The 27,052-nt window shown below is 44.9% G+C and overlaps 4 protein-coding genes across 6 annotated transcripts; all 4 read right to left on the minus strand.

Moving 5' to 3' along the window:
• Positions 1–30: 30 nt before the first annotated feature.
• Positions 31–4,503, minus strand: LOC112884606 (vacuolar-sorting receptor 1-like). Its single transcript, XM_025950043.1, has 12 exons — positions 3,931–4,503; positions 2,665–3,354; positions 2,495–2,583; positions 2,341–2,410; positions 2,176–2,259; positions 1,977–2,053; positions 1,792–1,873; positions 1,572–1,654; positions 1,386–1,443; positions 1,100–1,228; positions 736–842; positions 31–631 (listed from the first exon to the last, which is right to left on the minus strand). Exons 1-12 carry the CDS (start codon positions 4,235–4,237, stop codon positions 533–535), a joined length of 1,875 nt encoding a protein of 624 aa, XP_025805828.1. The 5' UTR covers positions 4,238–4,503; the 3' UTR covers positions 31–532.
• Positions 4,504–7,239: 2,736 nt separating this feature from the next.
• Positions 7,240–8,602, minus strand: LOC112884607 (WRKY transcription factor 55-like). The gene is made up of 2 exons (XM_025950044.1): positions 8,208–8,602; positions 7,240–8,072 (listed from the first exon to the last, which is right to left on the minus strand). Exons 1-2 carry the CDS (start codon positions 8,546–8,548, stop codon positions 7,385–7,387), a joined length of 1,029 nt encoding a protein of 342 aa, XP_025805829.1. The 5' UTR covers positions 8,549–8,602; the 3' UTR covers positions 7,240–7,384.
• Positions 8,603–18,487: 9,885 nt separating this feature from the next.
• On the minus strand, positions 18,488–22,082 carry LOC112888125 (pentatricopeptide repeat-containing protein At1g63130, mitochondrial-like). Of its 2 annotated transcripts, XM_025954477.1 has the most exons (2): positions 21,074–22,082; positions 20,663–20,825 (listed from the first exon to the last, which is right to left on the minus strand). In XM_025954477.1, exons 1-2 carry the CDS (start codon positions 22,031–22,033, stop codon positions 20,811–20,813), a joined length of 975 nt encoding a protein of 324 aa, XP_025810262.1. In that variant the 5' UTR covers positions 22,034–22,082; the 3' UTR covers positions 20,663–20,810. The 2 variants fall into 2 exon arrangements, with proteins under 2 accessions (XP_025810261.1, XP_025810262.1); XM_025954476.1 differs by having other exon boundaries at positions 18,488–22,080.
• Positions 22,083–22,375: 293 nt separating this feature from the next.
• LOC112888127 (probable WRKY transcription factor 46) lies at positions 22,376–24,939 on the minus strand. 2 transcript variants are annotated; one of them, XM_025954481.1, is made up of 3 exons: positions 24,777–24,939; positions 24,562–24,666; positions 22,376–23,190 (listed from the first exon to the last, which is right to left on the minus strand). In XM_025954481.1, the coding sequence occupies exons 1-3, from the start codon at positions 24,857–24,859 to the stop codon at positions 22,713–22,715; spliced, it is 666 nt and encodes a 221-aa protein (XP_025810266.1). In that variant the 5' UTR covers positions 24,860–24,939; the 3' UTR covers positions 22,376–22,712. The 2 variants fall into 2 exon arrangements, with proteins under 2 accessions (XP_025810266.1, XP_025810265.1); XM_025954480.1 differs by having other exon boundaries at positions 22,376–23,202.
• Positions 24,940–27,052: the final 2,113 nt, after the last annotated feature.

A 27,052-nucleotide genomic window follows, 5' to 3' on the forward strand; every position in this document is an offset into this window, starting at 1 on the left:
TCAGATGCTGATAAATACGCAACGTGAGTATGCCATCCCAGAACGCTTTAGAATTCAGTCAACCAGTCCAAGCTAACTTTCTCAGTTACTGATTTCGCTCAAACATATGTTTTACAGGGAGCAATGAGTCTTTCTGTAAGACACCAGTCTCAAGTTCACGCACATAAGGGTCCAGCCCCCGCCCCTACAAATACACACAATTTCTCATTCACTGGACGCCAGGCGCAGTTTTCTGTTTGTTGGCACTCGTACCCTTCTACCACTGACCAGTGACCACAAACATGACTAAACACAAGTAATTCCTGTCTGCCATCTCCTTTACTGAAACAAGAGATGGCAATTATTACTAAACAAAACACATGCCTACAGCCTAAGCTAACCCATGAATCCTGGATATAAACCGTCAAGAAATTTACAGGAGGATCTCGATTTCCGTGCTAGACATAAGACTGTTTATGGTTATGCACATCAAACTTGAGTGGATATAAGCTGGATCACGTCTTTGTTTCCTCTCATAAAATTTTCATCCTCCTCACATCTCTATATGATGAGAATGAGATTGAACATCTCCTTGGTTGTCCAGGGGCATGTATTGAGCCATGATGGCACGGATCTCTGAGTCCATATACCTCTGTAGGCACAGGCAATGCAAAAACAGAATCAGATGCCACCCTATAGTTACCAAAAAATAATGAACTTAGAAATATCAACAGATGAAATCCGCTCATCTCTTACCCGAATCCTGTACTTGTACACTGCATATCCTGCAACTCCTGCCGCCACTAGGCCAAAGAAGATAACCCACAAGAAGCCCCAGCCTGTTTCTGTTGCTCCATTTTTACCTGAGTATAGCAAATGCAGAATCAGTATCACTTAGTGTCAAGTTCATGTCTAGATTCAGCATCTGGTGCCACTTTGAGCTTTCAAACTGTCAATAATCGGAGTAAATATCTAAAATTATGATTCACGTGCCTCAAATAGGTGAATTAGCCAGCAACTTCTGCTAACTTATGGCCTTAAGTCTCACTGGTAAACTAATTCAACATAAGAATGTGAGTCACTAATAAAATGAAAGTGCAGGTGTATGAGGGCTACGTACTTATGCATGTATCATGCTCCTTCATGTAAAGCAATCCCCCACTGCAGCCGCACTCATAGCTTCCCCATGTGTTCTTGCATTTGCATTCTTTGCACTGACATGCCGTCCTTTCCTTGCATTCATCAATATCTGTCACAATTTTTTTCACATCAGCATCAAAAGGTAAGTGGGAACAGTTCAACAGCAAAACCCAATTATGAAGTGCATATTCACATATGTCCATTACAGCAGAAGCAGTGGAGGACAGGCAAGCACTTCTAAAAGGACCAGAGGAAGTGAACCTTACCTTCACATTTGTGTTTACCATCACCCTTGAACCCATCCGGGCATTTACAGCCATCATTCTGCAGATTACAGAAACCACAACTAAAATTTCAGACTTTGTAAGCATTTTTTTTTACCAAAAACAGAACAGGATCCTACTGATAATATGGCAGTTCTAAGGACAGCAGAAAACTCAATTGACACTTACAGTGCAGGCAGAGTATGTCCGCCCATCCCGGGTGTCTTTCCAACACCCACCATTATTAATTTCACATCGCCCAGAACCGGAAGCTACAATTACAAAAGCACATGTTGTAAACCAGAAGGCTCTAGTGACAACTATTGATCTTCAGCAACCTCATTATGTTATTGTTAACATATAAGAAAAGAAAATGCCAAAAGATGAATCCTAATGCCTCGCCGCATACCTTCACAATGAGTATAGCCATCACCAACGAATTTTACTCCTTTCGCAACTGGACACTCACAAACTCTTCCACGGAAAGTATCCTGCATATTCGCCGAACAATTATTATATGCATAAGTTAAACACTTAAACAGAACAAACTGATAATTCAAATTTTCAAGAGAAACCTAACACCACAGGAGGTACCTTGCATGCAGTGATGTTAGCAGCCTTATCTTGCCAGCAGCCACCATTGTTCTCTAAGCACTCATTTGTTTGTATATCTAAGGTTATAAAAAAACATTATATTTACATAAATGCATGCTACATGCAAGTTACACTTGGTGAAGTACAAGCATCATAAATGCAGTAAAAATGGAAAAACTAGGGAAATCAATGCACCAACCTTCACTCAAGCAAACAGCTGGCTCAGTAGTTTCCCGAAAACCAGCACAAAGTGCTTTAAGAACTGCTCCTTTGTCAAGCTTCCCTGAGAAGCATAGACTCAGATAAGTTCATCTGGAATCCAACACACTTTTTATCATAATTTACAGGATAGAAGAGCACAAACCTCTGTATTGTCTATTGTTGATCACAAGAGTTGGTAAGATGGTAACATCACCACGAGAGCCCTTGCCAATCTATACAAAGTGGTGGATGGTGATGTATTCAGATTAACAATAGGATGAACAGAAAAGATCACGCATTCACATTGAAGTACTAACCTGCGCATCTTGTTCGGCTTTCAGAACAGGGTTTTCTTCATCAGCATCTGGATCACCAATACATTTATCTATTGCTTTATGATCAAGGCCTGCGAGTTATAAAGAAGTTCAGTAAAAATACTGCACCTTGCCACAGAACATAGCGAAACAGAAGCAAATACAAAACATACCAAGTGACTTGATAACTCCATCAGCACACTCCTTCGTGTACTTCTTTTCCTTCATTGGGCACCGAATCGCAAAATCAGTAACGTAGTCCCACCATAACCAAGGCTTCTTGTGCTCCTTAGCAACTTTAAACACACAAACTTGGCGCAAATTCTGGACCACCACATCTTTCCCATCATATCCTTTGCTAAAATCCTGTTCCGGGTCAGGTGCACAGTATCTACCATGATTGATGCACTGGGACTTGCACTGCTTGCTCAGAATGAAGGCCTCTGGGCAATACCAGGTTATATAATGAGGAGTGAACTGTGTGTAGCCTTTCTTCTCAAGTACTTGTGCTGCCCCTTTGAAGCTCTTGACAAAATCAATCTGGCTGTCGCATTTTGGGCCACATTCATCATTACTGTTGGTCCAAAATTCATACTCAACACGCTCATCAGGGTGGGGCAGAGCCTCCCTCCAATCCAAATTCACATTGACCATATCACCATTATCGATTGCCTTCTTGAGCCTATCCCCAAAGCTCTTGGTAATTAGTGCTGAAGGGATAGTGATGTTCTCTAAATAATCTGCCCTCCCACTTTCCTCAGGGGTGTCCATTGTAATCAGAGGTTCATCTTTGTCGTCAGCGACAAGGATTGCCGCTGCTCCTGCATTCTGTGCATTCCATGCCTTCTTTGTGAAGTAGCAATCTGAGCACAACAAAACCCCCATATTATGCAATCCATTATGCATTTAACTAAGCAGATACAGTGCAACATCTTAGAATAGACAAAAAAGGAGTGTTATATAAACATCAAATTGGTTGAAAGTAAAATCAATGTAGCATCACCGAAAATTGACAGGACATTGACATAACTGCTGCAGAATGCTGGAGTAGTGGACTGTGAATTAAGTTCCCTTTCTATGCATTCAAGTCATAGGTTTGGTCGTTGTATACTTTTATAGTACTGGGTCAATGAGTATTAAACTTAATCACATCCCATGACAAGATCTAATCTTATACTCACCAAACTAGAGACCACACGACTGAAAAAGAATTGCCCACTTGAGGTCAATCTTTCAACATCAGTCTATCCAGTCAAAGTAGCCCATGTCTTGTAAAGCGTACTAGGTAACAGGTCGACAAACTAACCAATCCAACGGACTGGGGGCAGAAAGAGACAATTGCCAGTAAAATCGCAAGTCCACACGCGGATGACCTAACAGAGACCAAGTGCTACTACCACTGTTGCAAGGAGAAGAAGCAATCTTGTAATTTTGCTCACCTCCCCTGTCTACGAGTAGGAAAGTGGGGAACGCCCCCGGCTTGGCCTTGTAGGAGATGTCGAAATCCTCGAAGCTCTTGCAGGCCTTCTTGTTGGCCTTGGGGTAGGCGACGAAGCCGACCATGGTGCCGCCGTACTGGGGGACCCCGAAGTTGCCAATGGCGCACTCGTAGGTGCCCTTGAGGTCATCTGGCGCCGTCACCTTGAGGCTGTTCTTCTCCACCACGAACCTCCCGTGGCAGCAGCCCAGCAGGAACGCTGCCCACACCAGCAACCGCAGCATCGCGCCGGCGGATCGGAACCCCATGCTCCGATCCACGGCCGCACTTTGCAATTGGCGAAAAACAGCTGGGGATTGGATTGATATCTGAGGTCCGATTGAAGCAAGATAAGATCAATCTTGCGGCTGTGCGGGCGAAAAGAAGGCCCGAAAACGGTGGCGTAGAGCGGAAAGATTGGACTTTGACGGCCGCAGGGAGGGCGTTGGAGCGAGTTCTACACTACTCGGATGAAGGGGTTGGAGTGGGAGAGATTTTTCGTGTCACAGGGGGTTTGGTTTGGGGGAGGAGAAAGAGGGAAGGAGACGGAAGGACACGGTGCAGAAGCCTCGTGGTGAACCAAAACCAGAAGAACACGTGACTAAACCCAAACCAACAAGTTAACATGTGTTTTTTTTCACATTGCATGCATCTTCAAAGAGAGAGAAACATAAACACTTGATAATCAAAGCTCAAATGGCAAGCGACTGGAAAATTCTAAATTATGACCTTGAATGGTAATCTATAAGCATGAGATTAGAAACAACGAATTTATAATTTTTTTTCTTTTTCACGAGACACAAAAGGGCTACTTGTATTATGTATGAAAAATAGATGTTTGGCTTGCAGCTTTGAGTAAAACAATATTATAGCCTTTGTCTCGATAACAGAAATGCTCTGCCACGTAAATATATCGGACGTTGGGCCTTACATGCTTCCTCAAGCTCGGTCCCTGCTAATTCATTCTTATCCACACATTCCTCCGCCTTCAGTAACACCGCTTCCTACACCTCTTCTTTCAGCTCATCTCACTCACACACACCAGAGTACCAAACAAACAACGCGGCGAGCTCAGGCATTTCCATCTTGAACTCCTCTCACCCTCACCTCATGGCTCGCGCGAAGTACCCCGCCATCCCCAATTCTCATCTCGATCTCTTCTCATCCCCGCCGTCTCGAGCAATCTCCGGCGGCGGAGCCCGTTGGGGCAGGCAGCCGACTGTGAGGGCGGCTTCTGGGAGCTTCATCACTGGTGGCGCGCGCGAGGTCTACCAACTTCCAACCTTCTCTCCCTCATCGCCGCCGCCAAGGGAGAGAAGGTTGCGCCGCCGTCAGCCTTCTCTCCCTCGTCTGGATGCATAGCAACTCCTTTCTACCCGAAGCAATGTTAAAATTTCTCCCGAGTTAGGAATGTTGAAATTGGGTATTCCGGATGTTTCAGTAGATGATTGTAGATGTCGCAAGTTTCTTAATCTTGCAATTTTTATTGATGTTGTGGATCGGCCACGGTTTGTTACACTCTTATTTTTTTAATATTTGTAATAATAGTTTCCAGATGTGGCAATTCGGTTTTTTTTTTGTGTTGCGCTGATGTGTTTCTAGATGCTCAACGTATCTGTTGCGAGGGTTGATTTTAGTTGTTGCACCAAGCTTCTACCAGTATTGTATCTTAGAATTCTAACAGTGTTGCCCCTGAGAAAATAAATATGTTGCATCTCTTGATATGTATTTGTTTCACTGCACTTTTCAGATTTCTTATGTTCCGGTTACTGTTTTTCAATGTTGCAGTCATTGTTTTCAATGTTGCTGCATTGTTTTAAGATAAATATTTAGAGATTTGTGGCATCGAGATGGGGATCTTAGGGGAAACTTTGATTTTAAATCAGGGACATAGTTCTTGCAATTTTTCATGCGGGATTGGTTAAGAAATGGAGTTTTTATATGATTCTCACCATGTTATCGAGATAAGTCAGCAACCAAGTAAGAGTAGGATGATGTTGCATGAAACATAACCTTATGTTGCACTGGACACTTGTTACTTAGATCAAATGACGGTGGCAGACTTGAGGTTACATATAGTGGTGATTAAGGCATCCGATGCTAGCGCTCGGTATCGGACGTCTGGATGCTAGCAGCGCCCTTGCAGAAATGCTTTTTCTAAGGGGAATTGCACGTATGCTTATGCAAACTCTTAGGAAATAATTGATTAAAATCATTGGTGGCACATGTTATGCTTGGGCCGTATTAAAAGCAATGAGGCCTGGCAGGCGCAGTTTTGGGCCCTTCCTTCAATCGAAATAAGCTAATTGATCTGTTGGATCCCAAGTTCATGAAGCCCAAATAAATATATATAGATACAGAACATTGGATCGATGGATGCTTCTTCTGGATGGGAGCAGAGCTCTACCAAACAAGGCCTTTTTCCGGAGGAATAGTGAGAGTAGAAACAAAGATACAAAAGGATCCTTTAATTACATGCCAATTATTTCTCAGCACATGGTGAGAAACCAAAAAGGGAATAGCTGATTCATATGTTTACATGAATTTTATCTCGTACGTGTATATGTCTTGGAAACTGATAATTTGTTTCTCTGTTGTGCACGTGTAGGTGTAGTGTACAAGTCGTTTAATATAATATAATATAATATAATACAGAGCACCGCCCATGCATGTATTGGTGTTCTTGAAACCAGCTAGCATTACTTCCAGAACAGAAAATTGTTATCGCACAGGATCTCACACATGTATAAGCTAATAATTAATAAACTGCCCCCTTTTGTAGTGTGGATGACTACTGAAAGCAACATGGGTTTACACTGAAACTATATATAGTCCACTGACTGACGCTAATTGCATTCCATATATATGCATATTATTAATTCGGTGTGAAACTCTGAAACTATATATACGACGGAACTGAATGAAGGTCCCATCGATATGATAGATCTATTTGCCACTTGTGTCCATAGCTTACTGTGTGCTTAATTTCCCGCTAGTCAAAATCTTCAATATTAGAAGGTCATACATGAATTTGACACGTATTAATGGTACAAATAAAATTGCAATTTCGACCGACGTCAGGATTCGGGAGTGACGCTCGACTCTGACATCAGATGGTGTTTGTCATGCTTACGCGCGGTCAAAGTTGCGACTCCAATCAGAGGCTTCGCGGATCCTTCACTAGATTTGCTCGCTTGGCCCTGTCCCTCTTTGCCCTTTCATAATTTGTTCACTATACTAGTAGTCTAGCTAGCATCGGTCAGCACTTGTTTTCCGCACGCGATACACACACATCAATTTTCTTTAATTTGTAGCAGCAATTCCTTTACGCAACCACACATATTATCTAAAAACTAAAAAGGTGGTATATACTAGGTTTCATCAAAAAAAAACTACGTTTTTTTCTAGCTAAGATTTTAGCTAGTTATTAATAGTCCTTGAAGCTGTCGCACAGGAGGAAAAGCTCCAGATCGTGGAGAAAGTCTTCTCCAGCTGATGCTTCCTCGATCTGCTGCCATCTGCTGCGCGATGTCTCCTCCTGCAGAATAATATCCATCGCAGCAGGAGTCGCCGGAGATGCATGAACTTGTGGTCGACGGCGTATGTCGCCCATGATAGTCTCTTGCGGTACCGTAGGGTTGCTGCTGCTGCTGCTGCTGCTGCTGCTGCTGCATACCGATAGGAAATGATTGATCGAAAGCAAGGGCGGAAGAAGCCTCGACAAGAGGAGGCAGCACTGCTGGTGGTTCTTCTTGCTTGACATTATTCACGGCAGCGTGATGATGACCATTTATTATTAGAGGATTGATGCTGATCACTCTCTCGCTGCTGTTGGCAGCCGTGGCCGTGCAGCTATTGTTGCAGGTGTGCTTGCTGTTGTAGGTGACCTGGAACACGGGAGGGTCGCTGCTGTCCTTCTGCTGGACGTGCTTTGTGGCCAGGCAGCCAGTGTCATCCTTGTAGGTGCACCTGAAGTAGCTCCTTGTGAAGCTGGTGCCGTTGATCTTCTTCTCGCCGTATTTTCTCCACTCGTAGCCGTCCTCGTAAGGCACAGTGGTCAAGCCTGCCCATGATGAGGTTTTCCCGCCTGCTTCCACTGTTGTTCTGCAGTCGTTGTTGGAACGGATCAATCAATTAGTAATTGCAGAAAGAGAAGGATAGAGAGAAGAGTGTATTAATAAACGATTAAACATGGCACCGACACTCGATGGCCTGCTAGCTTATCAAATTCGTACGAACCTTCTTCTCTTGCCTCTTCTGGCCATGATCGGTATTGCTTCGCCGGGATCGGGTGCTGCTCCATGGCTGGGCGATGATGATGAGAGTAGTTGACGCTCGGCTTTGACGACGACGCTTGTTGGTGTCGCTGGAGCAGGAGAAGGTTGCTGGTTCATGACGGAGAGGGCGACGTTGAGTGCTCGCAGCGCCTCGCTGAGGAGGCTCTGGGCCAGCTGGGTGGTGGCCGACGGCGGCAGCGAGGAGCAGTGGACGAGGAGGAGGGGCTGCTGGATCTTGATGCGCTCGTACACCTGCACCACCACCTCCACCGCGTGCTCACGATCCGCCACACAACAATCCATTGTGCTACTGATGATGATGGCAGCAGCTATATAGCTCTGGATATAGATGTGTGTGTTGTGGTAGTAAGTGATCGATACCGTGCTCGACGCCTGCGTGCTTATATATGCGAGCGCGCGGCACGGTCTAACATTCATTTGACCAGTAAAGAAGAGACCAGACGGGAGCTAGCAGAACGCGTGGAATTCGACGGGTGAGTGCACAAGCAGCTGCAGGTTCAGGAGCAGGTGATCGAGCTCACCGTACACTATTAGTACTATAAGTTAACTGAAGGTGTGGGGTACTAATCAATAACCCAAGTTAAGAAGATCTCCTTGGTATCAAGAACCTGCCTTTTCTTACTTTATTTCCTATATATCCCGCGTTAGTTAGCACTAGAGTTCGTTCAGTCGAACAAGACAGAGTTGACGACGCGTATACGCAGTCAAGGGGAGGAGAAAGCAAAAGCTGAACCGCAGAAACGAACCAATGTTACAAGTGCGCATGCCAAGCCGGCCAACCCCTGCGCATGCATGCAGACAAGCGAGCTGCAGGGAGTTAGAGTCAGATGAACTGCTGCCGCATGCTCCCTATCATCAACAACAATATACTAGCTATCACTGCGTCAAAACAGCAAATAGTTGAGACAAGCCTCCGCGGTCTTGTCTCAGATTATAGAAAGAGAGACGCGCTAAAAATACGGGCGTGGCGCTGCGCGGGGTGGGGGAAGATAAAACGAGATGCGTCTTTGGATGGCGCGTCTCAGATCATGTTGAGATCTAAGACGCGCATTTGGGTGGCGCGTCTCGCATTAGTTCCCACCTCCGAGACAAGCCCCGCCTGGGGAAAGTAATGCGAGACGCATCTTACTGAGGCGCGTCTCGCATTTTTCGTACCTGCCCTACATTACATTACATTAGTTCCCGGCTCCAAGAGTAACAGTACATTATATCTCATATCTCACAATACAAATCATCTCATAGATGCAATTGGTCTAGCTAAATCCAGCGATTATTATTACATCGATATTAATTATTACATGGATATTAAATCAGGCAATGCAGCTTGCTTACTAGCGCTAGTTTGGCTTTCTGATTCCTGCCCCCCGTAATTGTTGGTTACCGTAGTGCTCGTGCCACAGCAGCTTACGTTGGTTGAACAGTTGCTGCAGGGGAGGTAGCCGCCGAAGCAGCTAAACAGTTTCGACCAGCTCGGAAATTTTATCTTGGACCAGCTCGGGTTTTGTGAGAAAATAGAAATCGTTAGAATCCTACCACTAAAGCAAACAAAGAGAAACTTAGTCCGTGGGTTTTGTGGGTTTGCTGATGCAGATACAGGCAGAATGCGATGATTCTAACAAATACATGTAACAAGGGGGCTACCCGATCCTGATGCGTGGGGGATGTTGGTGGTGATGGGCGTTGTGTTCCCCATGTCGGCGTGCTCCGGGAGAAGCCCGCTGGTGGCCGTCTCGGAGGAGGCACTGCAGATCTGCTGGTGGTGGCGACCGCCGTGATCTCCGAGGCGGTGCACTCTAGGAGCGCAGCGGTCTCGGAGGATGCGCCGCGGAGGGTGATGCCGAGCGCCGCGGTCTCCGGGACGCTGGGGAGGGGGATTTTGTCAGTGCTCATCGTTCAACAGTACATCTCGTGACTATTTCTTTTCTTAAATAGCAGGAGGGGATTACTAAAGCAAGACGCGAGCTATAGGCGCGCGTCTCGCTTTACTTTACTATTTTGAGAAGAGACAAATGCAAGACGCGCCTTTGGATGGTCATGTGAGGCGCGTCTTTGGGTGGAATGCGTCTCGCATTAGTTCCTACCGCCCCGCCTGGGGAAAGTAATGGGAGACGTGCCTTACTAAAGCGATGTCTCGCATTTGTCCCCACATAAAACAGTGAGACAAGCCAAGCCCCACTTGGGAAAATAATGGGAGACGCGCCTTACTAAAGCGCGTCTCGCATTTGTCCCCACAAGACAAGCCAAGCCCCGCCTGGGGAAAGTAATGCGAGACGCGCCTTAGTAAGGTGCGTCTCGCATTTGTCCAAAACAGTGGTTGCCTCGGATATTACAGATGAATCATGTTAAAAACTTAGAATATCCTGTCGGATCTCATTACACAGGTGCCAGCTAAGGATAACAAGTTCATGCTACTTGCGCGAGCTGGGAGGTAGGTTAGATTTCTTCTGATACTGCACTTGATTTCTTTTCTTTTCTGAGGGGTTTCATTTGGCCTTGGCTGGGTCAGTACCAACTAGCTATAAGTACAAGAATTTGTTAGTCTGATACTACACTTAATTTCTTTTCTCCTTCCTACCTCCTCTTTTATGCTTTTTTAAGTGGATGTTGCATATATTTGGGATATATTCAAAATTTATGAATTTTGTTTGGATTTTACTTTTCCTTTTATAGTAGTTGGTTAAATTTGTTAGTATGCATGTGTTGTGTTTATGAAGTGTTGGTCAAAATTTATGAAGTGTTGTGTTTTGATTTAAAATTGAGTGAAAAATTGAAAAGAATTCAGTTTCAGAACTGAATTCGTATGTTCAGTTCTGGAACTGAATAAATTCAGTTCTGGAGACTGAATTTCGTGAGTGGGTAGGGGGGGAGAAAATTCGAGACGCGCGTCAACTAAGGCGTGTCTTGCATTTTCAAATGAGAGACGCGCCTTAGTTGACGCGCGTCTCGCATTTGGTACATAGGGATGGCGCGGGTGTGAAAATTGGACTAAAGTCCCAAGAAGGCAGAGGGGCGGTGCCAGACGCGCGTCAAGGCACCGCCCCTCTGCCTTCTTGGGACTTTAGTCCAATTTTCACACCCGTGCCATCCCCGTGTTCCGCTCTCCCCCCCCCCGCCGCCCCCCCCCCCCCCCCCCCCCGCCGTCCTCTCGCGCCGCCCGTCATCCCCGAGCTCCCGTCCCCGCGAGTGCTGCCGCCGTCGAGCTTTCCCCGAGCCGTCGCGCCGTCGTCCCCGGCCCTGTGGCGCCGCCCCGAGCCACCGTCGCCCGCAGCGCCGCCCCAAGCCCTTCCCCAAGCTCCCCGGCCCCGCGGCGCCGTCCACTGCTGCCGTCCTTGCCCTAGCACCGTAATGAGAGTTTTCCTTTTCGTTTTCATCCATGTCAGCTAGATCACCTGTATTTGAATGAGGTATTATATATGTTTTCTGAATTGGTAGTCCCAGCATTTCTGGCCAGTGGCCATAATTTTTTAGACTTGGGGTGACAGCAAGGAAAGTTGTACTAAATCTTGCAACTACTGCGACAACCCTATTCTAAATTTTTCATTTTGGTAGTGCCTTTTGCTCTGTTTTCATTCATTAATCTTGTTGCACATTTGCAGCTTGTTGCAGCAGCAGATTGTACTGATGCCCTTGATGTCATCGATGACTTGCAAAATTTACTAGTAAGTTACGGAACTTGTTTAGCTTGATCTCATACAATGCACTGTTGATACATCATCTAGATTTTCAATTATAAATGACCATATGCATACAAGTACTCAGTTTTTTACTTAGCTATCATAGAAATATGCTGCATAAGTCACTTATACTATGACAATCCATAAATATTTTGTCTTGTCAATCAGGATACTGATGAACTTGCTGGGCTTTATTGCTTTCGCCATATTCGAGATCAGCTCGGGACGTCACTAGATTCAGTGAACAGGTATGTTCTAATAAAGTATCATATATTCGGATACTCAACAGGATGCACATCTTTAACATAGAGACCTTTAGATTGCATGAATATTTGCAGGCTACTGCTAACATGCAAATGTATGTATTTATGTGCTTTGAGCCTTTAACATACATTGTGAATTCTGACTTGGAAGTTAAGAATAATCTCTAAGCTACGTAGATAAACTGACTTGTTTTAGAAAGAGCTAAGAAGTGTATCTTTTTCTCATTTTATTTATTCCAATGTGAAAAAATGGATTCCATCCTTTCCTACTGTTGTGATTTATTTGATCGAATTTTTATATGTTGGACCATTAAATAGACTTAGCATTGTTAATATTATCAGTTCACTGCTGTTTTCACTATAGAGTGAATTTTATTAGTATTGCTAAACTATACTTATCCATGGCTTGAACTTTAATTGTACAATCGCGCCTTAACGATATATGCTAAACTATTTTCACTATGTGCTATTTGTGCTCTATGGTTGTATCTGATTTTCTTTTTTCTTTCTCGTGTGGCACGATGTCCAGTGGTGAGGACCGTGTGCAGCAACCTACAGACGACAGAGCAGCTGCAGAACGGCCGTCACGGTCGCAGTCAGGAGCTAGCATGTCTCGTGCTGGCAGAAAGAAAAGGTCACAGACAACGTGGCCATCAGATGTGAAAAGTTGTGGCCGGATCAATTCTGAGGCAGCACCCGAAGACCCGTCAGTCAAAGTGAGACTAGGACGGGTTTGTAGCCTCGCTGCCCGGCAAAGGGTGCCACTCACCTTGGGACATTTCAATGACTTGTCTTGGGATGACAAAAAGAATATCTTCGCAAACGATATTCAACCCTATGTTGAATATCCGAGAGAGTTGCACGATAAGGCTACGAAGCATGCTATGAAGATCATCTCTAAAGCCTGGAGGAGCTTCAAGAACAAGTAAAGTGTTGTCACTTACTATTGTCATTTACTGTCATTTTTTATTATCTACTGTCACTTATGCAGATTTATTGTTTTGTTGTGCAGGCTTTTAAAGTGTTGGAAGCAGAATGAGAACCCTTTCGATAAGTATGAGGATTTGACAGCAGAAGCCTGAGAGGAGCTTGTTCAAAAGTGGAATACTCACGAGTTCCAACAGTCAAGTGAGTATTATCGATGGTTCCGAGCGCAGAATGAGCTTGACCACCACCTTGGCTCAAGAGGATATGCTGGAAAGCAACACAAGTGGGAGCAGAAGGATGAGATGCTGGCAGAGAGGGGCATTAAGAATCCCTATGACTCGTTTGAGGGACGGCTGGCACCATTTATGCGTGCTAGGTCAAGGCTCACGGAGGATGGCAGTATTAGTTTCTACAGCACGAGCGCTGAGGAAGTTGCTCAAAGGGCTTTGATGGAGAGCAGCCAAGGTTCAAATGAAGGAGAGAGGGAGTTTGATGCGCTCACCAGGGCTTTGGGAACCCGTGAGCAACGGGGTCGTGTCCGTGGTGTTTCCAGTAAGTTGACCTGGAAGAAGGGGTTCCCTGAACACAGAGGCAGCTACCGGAAGCGGACTCGAGTCTCCTCATCACAAGTTGACATAGAGGAGATCAAAAGGGAGCTGAAGATGGAGATGTTTGGAGAGCTGAAGCCCATCTTCGAGTCTCAGGGTTTGTCATTTCCTGATTTACTGGGGATGAGGATGAGTGAAGAGCGAAGGAGCAGCTTCACTTCTGCTGCAGCGGGTGCTTCTCAGAGTAGAGGGACAGAGAGGCCATCAGTGCCTACATCAGTGGAGCCGGATACGATAGATGGCTTGGCTCGTCCGACCCGATGCAGTCTTCTCGTGCAGGTCGGAGGATCATCTCGATTGGAGGTCGGGAAAGGGCTTGTGTATCCCGGTGTGTCCCAGCTTGACGATGTCCAGGTCAGTGCATTGATCTTTGCCTCTCTTTTCTTTACTCCTGTTTCTTTGTTTTTTTCTTTTGGTTTGTCCAACTTGCTTGAGATTTAAAAGCTTTGTTGTTGTTGTTGCTGCAGGTCAGTGCTGATTGTGTTGTGGTCAAGATTGACTTACTGCATGAGTTTGCTAAGGATATCAAGCTGGATGTGCCACCAGATGACATGACCACCACTTTGCGGGATGCAGTTGCGAGAAGGGTTCAGCGGCGGAGAGCTGGTATTGATATTGATCCAGCAGATGCAGATTCAGTACGAACCACTGAACCTCAGCCACAGAGTCCTCCATTGCCACCGACGTTTTCTGAGCCACGGCCACAGCTGCCGGATCCATGGGAAGCATTTCCGGATCCGCATCCTCCTGTCCCTACTCAGCCTCATATTAACCCCCCCCCCTCTACCTGTTCCGACAGAGCCAGCTACCGCTCCTAAGAAGCCAAGCAAGGCTAATCCTATGAGGAAGAAGCAGAGTAGGCCGATGCAGAGGAAGCAGGAGATCTCAGAGGGTAAGAAAAAGGTGGAGGAGATAAAAAAAACCCGGTTCCAAGGGATTACACTTCTGAGAATCCAAAGTACAGGGTTGGAAAGGCCTTGCTTAGTTCGTTTGAGCTTCGGAGAGCATGTCAATATTGTATGGACCTGCACAACTACTACATATACAATGCCGATAAACTCCAGGATATCATAGTGGCATACAAAGAGCGGCACTTTCTGCAGCTTGAGGGCACTGAAAGCATCTTTACTGTTGCCTTCTCCGATTTGTTCGACCTTTTCAACTTCGACGCTTTGGATCTTTCTCTTGTTCGGTGCTTTGCATTGTAAGTCGATTAAGACTTGTTTCCATTTCAATGCATTTGATAGACGTTCAACAATTTAACTCCTTTCTATTTCAATGCATATGGATCGTGTAGGCACATGCAACAAGAGACAAGGCATCGAACCGAAAAGAAGTGTGTACATTGACCCACAGATAATGACGGTGACACTAATGACTTTAGATAGAGATGGCTTGGTCAGGTACGCACATGCAACGGTTAAACTTGTTTTCATTTCAACTTGTAGCCACATGTAGTCACTTGTTTCCATTTAACACATGTAACCGCTTGTTTCCATTTCAACTTGGTCAGGTACATGGTGAAGTGCATGCGAGAACATGCTGACAAGAAGCACATTGTGGTACCGTACAACCCAAGCAACCATTGGCTTACACTCGTCATCAATGTCAAGAGCAAGCAAGTCTTTTACCTTGACTCGAGAATTCCATCACATGAGTGGGGAAAGCCAAAGATACGTGATTATTCTCTGGTCATCTCAATCCTTGATGAGTAAGTTTGTTGTTTGCTTTAGTTTTTTATCGTTTGCCCATTTTACAATCATTTTTAATATAACATCCGGATGTCTGTGTTTAGGTCTCTTGACAGGCATCTTAGGGCCGCAGAAGGATACAAAGAGCAACGTCAAGTTGCGTTTACACATCACACCGCGTGGATGGTAACTAATATAACTAAATCGCTTAACTATTACGATGTTTTCTTGGTTCTAAGTATCGCAAAATGCTAATTTCTATCTATCTTTGACATGTAGTGCACACAGCAACCCTCAGGTAATGCATGTGGCTTCTATGTTTGCAACAACATGCTTCTAGTTTCAGCGGTACCAGATTTCGCGGTGAGAATTCTCATGTGTTCTAATTGAGTATATCTGTCTTCATCTTGTATTCTAACTGCTTGTAATTATTTTTCGAAGGACGAAGATGATTATTTCAATCATACGATGATTGATAACGTGAAGGATATCTGAGAGAGGCTAGCGGGATTCCTCACGATCGAGGTGATCAACCCAAAGGGGGAGTTCCATTTCTCACAGCACGGCAGGCGAAATTGAGCTAGATTGAGACTTACTTTTCTTTTCTTCTATTGTTCTTGTCGATGATTGTTGTCTTGAGTTAGGTTGAGCCTTATTTTGAGTTTTGGATGAGGCTAATTGCTGTGGATGATTGTACATGTGTTATATAATACTATCTTTGCTTGTGTGTCTCGCACTGTGTGAATTGTATAGATGCGTGCGATGATTGCGGTGAATTCTGTGAATTGAAATCTTTTGCAGGTATTTGATTGCGGCTGCCAAATCCTGACTAGTTCCAGGATGCAGCCGAGAAGAAAAAAGGCTCTTGTTGGGGGTAGACTAGTGCGAGACGCGCCTTACTTAAGACGCGTCTCGCAATTGGCTCCCAGGGAAACCTGTGTGAAGCAAAATGCGAGACGCGCCTTAAGGGAGGCGCGTCTCGCATCTCAGTCTAATGAGAGACGCGCCTCTCCTAGGGCGCGTCTCGCATTTGGCTCCCCAGGCGCGGGGGGGGGGGGGGGGGGAATGCGAGACGTGCCTTCCCAAGGGTGCGTCTCTCATTTGCGTAATCTGAGACGCGATAATGGAGGACGCAACCCCTATTCGTCTCGCATTTTGCCTAGGGCGCGTCTCAGATTAGGGATTCTGGCGTCGTGTATATTATATACCAGTTAATCAAACTAAATTAGGGTACATGGTCAGGTTTCAGATCATTTGAAGCTAGCTAGCACATGTAATATATAAGCCGCTAGCTAGTTAGCTCGGGCTAATACAACTCGCCATCATTAACAAACTTGCGCCCTGCTATGACATTAATATATACTGTTGCACAGGCTAGATTAGTATAATCAAACACGTGTTGTACGTTGTAGTACAAGCTTAAGAATACACCTACATCTATCGTGTCTGACCACAACAGGTTGCAGGAATTAATTATTTAGCAACAATCGAGTAGCTAGCGATTATAATGATGATTGGTACGTGCAGTGCCTGCCTGTGGACCTGTTTGGGTTCCCAGTGACTAAAACAAGTTGACTAAAGTTTAGTCACTTTACAGGTACTAAAGTTCCAAATAAAGTGACTAAAAACGTTTTAGTCCCATTAGCTCCCAAAGAGTAGCTAAAAGGAGCTAAAAGGAGGAGTTGAGAGGGCTTGCCCTTAATTTTGATCTGTTTGTTTGGAACTTTAGTCACTTTTAGTCATTTTAGTCACTTGATCCAAACACGGGTGACTAAAATTTAGTCACCGCTTTTAGTCACGTGATCCAAACAGATTCTTAATCTATCTACTGCATCATACATGTGGTACTAGATTGTTGATTGTTTGCAAGCAGCCAATTCTGCCGCGTGCGTGTCACTATTGCTCCTTCCAGCATGGAATGAAATTGGAGCTATCAAATCCACTTATCTTTGGCCAAAGTCTATCTTCCACCCTACGACTGTCGTCATCACAATATCAATCCTTGGCATCCTTACACCTTGAATTGTTAGGAACGAAGAAGCCAGATAGATTAATTACACCATTTGCCTATTATTGGAAGTCTCTGTTTTAATCCAACATTGTGCACACGTGGTAGCTAGTGATTTTTGCCACGTGGTCTGGTTTTAGGTTATTATTCTTTAGCCAAGTTAGTAATTAATCTTGTTCATCATCTTCCTCATAACAATATATAGGGTGAGCTCTACCCAGCAGGCTCTCTCACTCTTAATCTTCTTCCTCTTTAGTACATTCTTTTGCACATCGCCTGCCTCACCTTATATCTCTACGCTCCCGTATGCTCCATCTTCCTAACCGCGCTATCTTCTCTTCCCCTCTACCAAATTCTTCCGGTGATTAGTCCAATAGGGAAAAACAATTTTTTTTATCTTAGAAAAGAAATAAAATTCAATTAACTAGGGTGGCACTGCAAGAGCAAATAATTAAACTAGCTTGAAATCTCCTGTCGTTCCGTTTCCTCATTAACGTTCCAAACTGTTGTATTAGTTTTGAGTATGTTTTCCAGTCCAACAAGCTTGCGTTTGCTTTGATGAGTAACTAATAATGAAGCTAGCCTGCTTTAATTTCTTCATTCCTTTAATCTGATGGAAACTTTCAGGTACAGTAGTGGTTCCAGCTAGCAGATCAGCTCGACCAAGACATATATTGCTAGCTAGTGGGAGATAAAGAAAAAACAAACAAACTAATTAGGGTTGCTCGATAGCAAGCACACTACGTACTGCTAGTGCGTGCGCAGTGTGCGTTCACATGAGAAAGTGAGTTGGAATGTCCACTCTGCTTTCTAATTATTAATTAACGTGGTCTTTCAGAAAATAAAGCTACCCACATGGCTAGCTAGCTTTTGGTCAGCAAATTGCAATAAAGCGTGAAAATAACAGAATAAACGACTTATCGGGTAGGGTACGGCATTTCTTATATCCTACCTAGTATTAATTTGATGTCGGGTGTCCTGAAAGCAACCCATGTATTTACTACTCTACTTGCCGATGTATCTATATGCTCAAGGAAACTACTGATTCACACATTCCAACACCACACATGCATAGAAGGAACATACATACCTCTTGAGGCATACCAAAGCCAAACTGTTTCTAGCATATCTCATGAGAGAAAAATCTACGTAACAGACTAACAGTAGTTGGGCATTATCAGAATGACCAGGCAAATCTGCTGCCATGCTTTCGACACATTGTCTGTACAACAAATAAATTGTGCTGCCTTCATTACACATTCTTTTTGGTCTAGCAAGGAACTCCAATCCCTTTCCTCACGTCATTCAGCACAAATGTGGCTTGCTTGAATGCGAATGTAAACAACCAACTCAGGTAATCTCTCTATCGATCAATGGGGCTCGGTAGGTTGGGTCCCAGTAGTTGAGGCCAGAGACACCAATGTCGCCTCCTACTCCAGCAGGCAGGTACAAACTCCACTCGGCACTTCAACAGGCACCAAAAGCGTCCCATCATATATGCTTCTTCCCCCTCGAAATTATCACAAAAAATGGAAGTACTTATGCATATCGATTGACTGACCAGCAACAATGTTCTCAGCAGAGCATCCTTGCTTCTAGACTGCTCGCTTGCTGCTGAAAAACTGTCAACCTCCATCATAACCAGTTAACTGGACTGTTACTTGTAGGAGTTGACGTGTCTGTCCACTGAAACTGTCTTGAATGGGGGAGGGGCTTCTCTCTGGTTGTTGACTGGCTCTGAAAGAATTTATGTTCGGGGACTGTGGCATAGCTGAGGATATCAAGAATGTGGCCTGCTCAATAGCTGTGTGCGGGCTGAAGCAGATTGATACTGCCTTCCTTGAGGATGATTACGCCGCAATATCTCTAGTGCTGCCAATGGGATTTGAGCTGGTGCTGCAGGTGTGATGGTTCAAGCAACTCACAGAAAACAATGGTAGATCGCTGGTGTCCTTCTGTTGCACTTGCTTTGTGGCAGGGCACTGATCATGTGGTTCCTCTAAGTGCATCTGTGATAGAACCTGATGTGCTTATAAAATTCATTTATCAACCAGTATCCAAAATTTTGATCATGTTGCTGCTAGCAGGATCAAAACCTTTATCCGCAGGCACATGTCCAGCCTTTGAGTATCTGTTATTGTGCATAGTCTCATATGTCCTGAACATCAAGAACTCGAGAAACAGGCACCTATCTATGTCCTCATTGTTAACCTGGGGATCGTTCTCCATTTCCCTTTGTGCCCAGTCAATTATATTTCTAGTAGCATCATCAAAAACAAAAGAATCTTCCCTGAGCTTCTCAGCCCACATAAGGGCTCTCTTTCCAAATCCTTGCTTGCAGAAATGAGAAAGGAAAACATTAAGTGTGATAGTGTTTGGTTGAAAAGCCATCTTAATCAGCCTGCCAGTCAGTATCATAGCTCGATCAAGAACATCACTGCAAATGCCATCCATCAATGTATTGTATGTAACTGAATTAGGAGGACAACCCCTTGTAACAAGCTCATCTAACACCTTCCCTGCTTGGTTCAACATATGGTTGCTGCAGAGGCTATGCATCCAAATATTATATGTGAAAATATCCGGTTCACAACCAGCTGCAAACATCTTATTCATGAAACTCATAGCACCATTCATGTCCTGAGCCCTGCAATACGCATTGATTATAGTATTGTACGTCACTGTGTCTGGGATTAGACCATTACTGCACATGTCCAATAAAAGGCTGTCCACCATCTTCAAGTTTCCTTGTCTGCATAAACCGTCGATTAGAATGTTGCTTGTGTAAACATCAGGAACAAGGCCACTCTGCCTCATCTTCTGCTGTAACTTCAAAGCTTCAGCCATATTGCCTGCCCGACAAAATGCAGATATGATGGAGTTGTAAGTAATATTATTCGGTTCAAGTCCTCTTGTTGTCATCTCAGCAAATGCCTGATAGGCCTCATTCACATAATCTAAACGGCATAGGCCATTGACATATGCTGAGAAGGCAATAAAATCAGGCTGTAGACCAATTTTTTCCATATCATCCCAACATTTCAAAGCGCGGACTGCATCGCCCTCTCTGAAGGATGCATCCAAGTAGATAGTAAACGATGTGCTTAGACAATATCCCTTGCTAACCATGTGTTCTAAAATTAGCTGCCCCTCATCAAGCCTTCCTTGATTGCACAGCCCCATTATCAAGTAATTAAAAGTATGCGTTGACGGTGCCAACCCTACCTCATTCATAATTCTGTATAGTTCAAACGCTGCTTCATGGAGTCCCTCCTTGCTATAAGCAGCAATCAATGCATTAAATCCAGCAACACTAACTGGAACACCCTGCTCAATAGCACCGCGCAGAAGCTCCCAGGCATCATCCAATCGGTCATCCCAACAAAGCCTACAGACCAACACATCCAACCCATCAGCCGGCAAGTGTGAAGCAAACATTTCACGATCATGGACTAACTGGGCAGCATGCCCAAACTTGTACGCTCCAGCAGCAAGAATGTTGAAGGTGCAGGAATCTGGCACTAATCCTCTCACTTTCATCTCCCTATAGGCCGCGCTGGCCTCATCCATCCGTCCGGTCTTTGCGTATCCATCTATCAAGACATTGAAGGTTATTGTATTTTCTTTGATCCCCACCTGTGCCATCTCATCGAACAGCCTCCTCGCTTCCGCCATCCTCCCCTCATGGCACAGAACATCCACCAGTATGTTATACGTCACGACTGTCGGCTCACATCCTGAACTGCGCATTTCCTCAAACAGCTTGAAGGCGTCCCCTGACCACCCAAACACACAATGCCCCTTGATGAGGATGTTATAGCTGACAACGTCCGGGATGATACCGAACTTCTTTTCCATGACCCCAAGCAGCCCCGAGCCAATGCGCAGCATCCCCCTGTGGCAGAACCCGAGGATCATGGCGTTGAATATGGCCAAGCTCGGGCGCGGAACCCTCGTGGTCATTTCCTCGAACATGTTCCAGGCAGCGCGGACCTCCCCGCTGCGGAATAGAAGGCGCAGCAATGCGGCCAGAGCGGAGAGGCTGGGCGTATTCCCGGAGCTGCGGACGCGCGCGAGGACGTGGAGCGCCTCGGCTGCCATACCCGCGGCGAGGAACGCGTGGAGCGCGAGCCGGAGCGCGGCGTACCGCACGCGAGCGCTTCCGCCGGTGCTCCCGTAGGAGGACGACCAGGAAAGGAGGTCCGGGGAGGCGGCAGGGAGGCGCGCCGCGATGAGGATCGCGGCGAAGGGGCGGAGCGCGGACGCCGACGCCGCGAGGCGGGAGGCGGCGGCGAAGCGAGCAGCGAGTGAGGTGGAGGAGGGAGAGCCAGAGGAAGGTGGGGGGCTGACGGCGTGAAGCGCGAGGTGGCATTGCGGGGAGGTCTTGAGAAGGCGCGCGAGCGCGAGGAGGGCGTCATGGCGGAGCGACGCCGGCAGCGAGAGGACGCGGCGGTGGTCGGGATGGAGGAACTGCGCGGTTGGATCGTAGTCGTAGGAGGAGGAGGTGGTGGTCGTCGTCGAGAGGAGCCGGTGGAGGGCGGCGAGAAGAGGGTGCGGTGTTTTGGGTTGCCTCGCCGCCGCGGCGAGGAGGCGCATCTGGCGCGGCCGCGGCGGCGGCGGAGCGGGAGGAGGGGGGGCGACCGAAACGGAAGCAGGCAGCGGAACTGCACAGGACTGACCCCTCCCTCACTGGCGTGGGTCCAACAGGCCCACACGTCAGTCACCAGGGCAGCACCAGTCGCACGGATTTCAATAATCTTTGATGTGAAGTCATGTTGCAGCTTGCAACAGGTCCACTTCAACTTTGAACAAATTCTTGATATGGCAGCGCTCCTGCTAATTTTCATGTAAAATTTGAACTGAACAACATCCAGGCATAAACTAAGCTGCATTTTCTCCTGATAGAGAAACCAACTTGCTTCTAAAACTCAAGACACATTAATAAAACTGTAACTGTATACAGAATCTGTAACGTTCAGTGTTTCAGTAGGTAGCAGAATGACCAAGCGACTCTGCTGTCAGGATTCAGGAATTCGAGACATACATACTAGTCTCATCTCTAAACAAACAAATAAAGCTACCTCAACAACCCTTTTCTGTATCACGTACTATCAAATAAAAGAAACTCCAATACCATTCTCCACATCATTCAAGCACAGAAACGTGGCTTGAATATGCATGTAAAGAAGTAAGCAACAGGACTGTAATATCTATATGGGGATCTGTCTGTAGGTTGGGTCCCAGCATATATAGCCTTCTTCTTCCATGAACAGCATCACAAGAAATGGAAGTACTCGATGCATCTGGACTGACCGATCGGCAGCAACGTCCTCGGCAGAGCAACCCTGCTGCTGGACGACGCGCTTGCTGCTGAAAAACTGTCAACCTCCATCTGAACCTGACTGTTACTTGTAGAAGGAGACGATGCGTCTGTCCACTGAAACTGGCTTGCGTAGGGGCTCCTCTCTGGTTGTTGATTAGCTCCGAAAGAATGTACGTTCGGGGACACTGGCATCGCCGAGGATGTCAAGAATGCGGGCTGCTCACTGGCTGTGTGCGGGCTGAAGCAGATTGATACCGCCTTCCTCGAGGATGATTGTGCAGCAGTATCTCTCGTGCTTCCCATGGGATTAGAGCTGGTGCTGCAGGTGTGATGGTTGAAGTAAGTGACGGAAAACAATGGAGGATCTCTGGTGTCCTTCTGTTGGACTTGCTTTGTGGCAGGGCACTTCATGTCGTTCTTGTAGGTGCATCTGTAATAGAACCTGAAAATAGAAGATCAGTCATGTCCTTCCCCCTCTGTCAACATTCAGTCTACCTAAATTAGGTGGAACGGCATCAGTAAACACTCTCACGACCTTTTCTTCTGCTACATACACTGCCTTTTAGAAAAAGAAATAATTGCTGCCACCTATTAAACATGCTCTTAATGGGCTAACGAGACATATGGGGTCTGCACCACATTCAAATCGCCATCTAAGGAAGTAGAAAAAGGGTAGCAGGGACTGTCGGCATGCATACTAATAGCTGAAAACTTGATTTGGGAGCAAGCGCGCTAAACAAATGAAGGAACACTTAGCCTGCTAGTGAAGTATTACATTTCAGACGAGTTGCCAATCACAGGTAATAAAGGTGGCCAACTTGTGAATTGTATATTCATACTGGAAGCAACACTTTGCAAGTTTTCGTCTGTCTAGTTGAGTTGTCAATTAAGAAAAATATTGCCACTGCAAGGGTTATTTTCCTAGTACAGTAGTCATTACATAAAGCAATTTTTAATTGATAAATATTTGTTTTCTTTCAACCAGTCAAGGGGTATGCCGACACCTGTCCACCGACAATTCTACCACAGAGTGATTAGTAGACAACTGCGCAGTTTGATGAGTCATCTGTCCCCTGATATACTACAAATGTTAGGCGCACTAAGAAGCAATGTGATTTGGGGCTCAAAAAGTATCTGGCCCACAAACTGAACATACAAAGGACTATATATTGACCAAAGCAAGAGATTTTTTTCTATTTGTGGGCAACTTTAGATTTTATTTCAGGTAATGTAAAGATTGGAGCTTAATTACATGAAGAGGTCTGCTGCAAGATTTGTTCTCCACTTAGACTGGTGAATCTATGGTATTCCAAACTCCATCCGAAGTTAGCAGGCCCTTCGTGAATTGCAATTTTATAAAGTTAGCACATGAGCTTCTTCAATGGACTACCAAGAAGTAGACGGTCCAAACTGGACTGCTCAAGATTTGTGCCCATGAAACTACCGGAACACGCTACGTTTAAGAAGAAAATCACAAGAGAAGATAGGAAGCATGTATAGTTCACCTTTATTTAGATTACTGGAAGGCAGGATAGCATAAATCTATTAAAAACTATGAATTATTCCAGTCAAAACAAGGCAAAGGTGTTCCTAAATTCCAAATATTTGAGGTAATCACTCTCAGTTCACGCAGCAACAGGTCCCACTCAAATTCACTCCAGATCTAGTAATAACTGAATTGACCATTTGCAACAACTGTATCATGACAACAGTAAGAGAAGTTCTTGCACACAAATAAAAACGCTTATTCAGGGCACAAAATGCATGGCAAAGGGGGATGAAGGCAAGAGGGACTATGAACCTTGGGAAGTTGGAGTTTGAGAGCTTCTTCTCGCCGTACTTCCTCCACTGGTGCCCGTCATCATACGGAGCGTAAGTGTCCGAGGTCCAGGTGCGCTCATCTTTCCTGGTGTTTTTTTTTACAGAACAGAAATTGAAGAAAAGGCACCATGAAACTGAAATTCGTGCAAATTTCGCGCAGCAGGGGGAAATCGAGGAAGCTGCGCTTCTGCGTACCTGATCCTTTGCTGCTGGGTTCTGACAGCCCTGTGGGATGATCCCAAGTCGCTGAGATAGGCAGGAACAGAATCCAGAGCCATGGCAAGGATGGTGAAGGAGAGAAGCGGAGGGAGGACGCTGAACTGATGAAGAGGGAGGGAGAGAGGAGACGTTTCTTGGGGGGAACTCGGCGGCCTGCGCTGGGAGACTCTGACCACCTTATTTTATAGCATTAAACAACGACGGTGTAGGAGCATTCTTCAACGTTAACATGCGTCGCTGCCTCTGCAACTCCCCCTAACGGCGCTGCACTTTCTCTTCGTGCATTTTTGTTTTATATCATCCTTTCTTCATTTTGTTCTACATGGTAGAACTCCTTTCCAGCTTATTCATACCAATTACAATTTACAAGCACTAATATCCTTTTGCAGCCCTGCAAGTAAGAATCTGTCCAAGAGCTATGCTTTGTTTCATCCATGCACAGCAAACTTTGATATAAGCAAATGACATTTATATGCGAGGCTGAGAGCCATGAAGACGTTGAAGGATTAAGAAAATATTGTGCATAATTTCCCATAGACCAAAAGACTTCTTTATACCGTGTTCTTTTTTTTTTATCTCTACTAGATGCTAGTCGAATAATTTCAGAAATAAAATTGGTGTCTCTAATCAGTGACGAAACGGAGAGGAACTGACGGAGTGAGGCTGGCATCAGATAGCCCGCCACGTCTGAATAACTAATGCAAGCGTCAATGCAAATCCATGTGCAAGAGAGAACAGCTAGCTAGCTGATGCCCTGGCTCTGCATTTCTTTACATTTCTGAAGACTCTCATCGTGGTCTTATATTACTTGTTAAATAAAAAGGAAGCACAACTTTATTACAAAATCTTGGGTTTGGTGGATCAATCCCCACCGGCACAGGCTAGCATAGGGACCAATAAAGAGCTTATAATACTGCATCCCTTCGAACAAACTTTCACCAAGTAGTCTTTTTCAAACAAGTCCCAAGAGAGAGAAGCATAAAAGGAAAGAAAACAATCCTGTCAGTGACTCCTGATTTAAGTATTATTTATTACAATGCTAATGACGTTATGGATAGAAAACATCGCTCTATAGGAACTGTTGAAAATGACATGATTTAAAATTTTCTTTCCAACTTTAAAATCAAAAGCACTTGGCTAGTTGCTAGGTGCTTCTACGCTCTTCTAAAAACGTAAATTTACAAATCCTAAAGCAACAATGCTACTGGTGGTGTGTTTTCACCTTTCAGTAGGGCACAAATCCACAATTCCATTGTGTTTCTTGTAATTAGTTTAGCATTCACACTTGTTCATGGATTTCCTTTTTATTGTAACTTGTAATTAGTTTATTACTGCCACTTGTTCATGAGCAAATCAAGTCCGTTTGAACATGACATTAGCCGCAAAAAATTAGTGGTATACTGAGCTAACAAAGAGTCCTGCTTAGTTGCTATGGTTTTTATGTAAGTATTGAATTATCCCTTTTTTTTCTGAAACATGGATGATTGACCTGCATAATAGCATAGAAGTATTTTGCTATTTATTGCACCATCTAGCAGGCTAACTTTTGCTCGCTAATACTAAATATTACACTGTGGATGACCACAGAACAGTAGAAACAATTTGTCCTTTAAAGAGCATTGTGCGATACTGATATTTTAGCCATTGAAATTGTGGCATAGAAGTAGCCGCATCATCTCACACATTATTTTGTTGCAGAATTAGGAGAGCTAGTAGGCATTCTGGTGGCCGGTTCAAACAGTCAAGCTTAGTTTATTTACTTCAAAGGCATCCACATACAAACAAACAGCTCACCCAACCATTCTTTTATTTACTTTTTTCTTTTTTATGGAATGAAGAAGACGGTTGTTTTATTCTATTACCAGATCATTGAAGAAAATTATATTTGCAATGCAGTAGTACCTAGCCTCAATCAAGACTCAGGGGAGGTGCAAATGGCCAAAGCCAGAACCTCCTTGAATTCATCTGTGTTTCAAATACTCCATTCTTCCTCAGAAAATGCAAAATACTGCCAATTCCAAAGAAGAAAAAAACTAAACTCCCCCCCAGTATGCATGGTTTCATCAAAAGGGTCAAATATTTGGAACCAGCGAGAGCAGAGAATAAGAATATAATTCTTTACTCTACACTAGCCTTCAAAAGTTGTTAAGACCATTTACAAAGCAATATTGAAGCCTTTTATCAGGAACTAAACTTCTAACAGTGGCTGCTAATTTTGTTCTTTCTTGAGCACACCCAGGGCCTTAGTCATA

This window comes from Panicum hallii, chromosome 3, assembly GCF_002211085.1.
Source record: "Panicum hallii strain FIL2 chromosome 3, PHallii_v3.1, whole genome shotgun sequence".
Taxonomy (NCBI): Eukaryota; Viridiplantae; Streptophyta; class Magnoliopsida; order Poales; family Poaceae; genus Panicum; species Panicum hallii.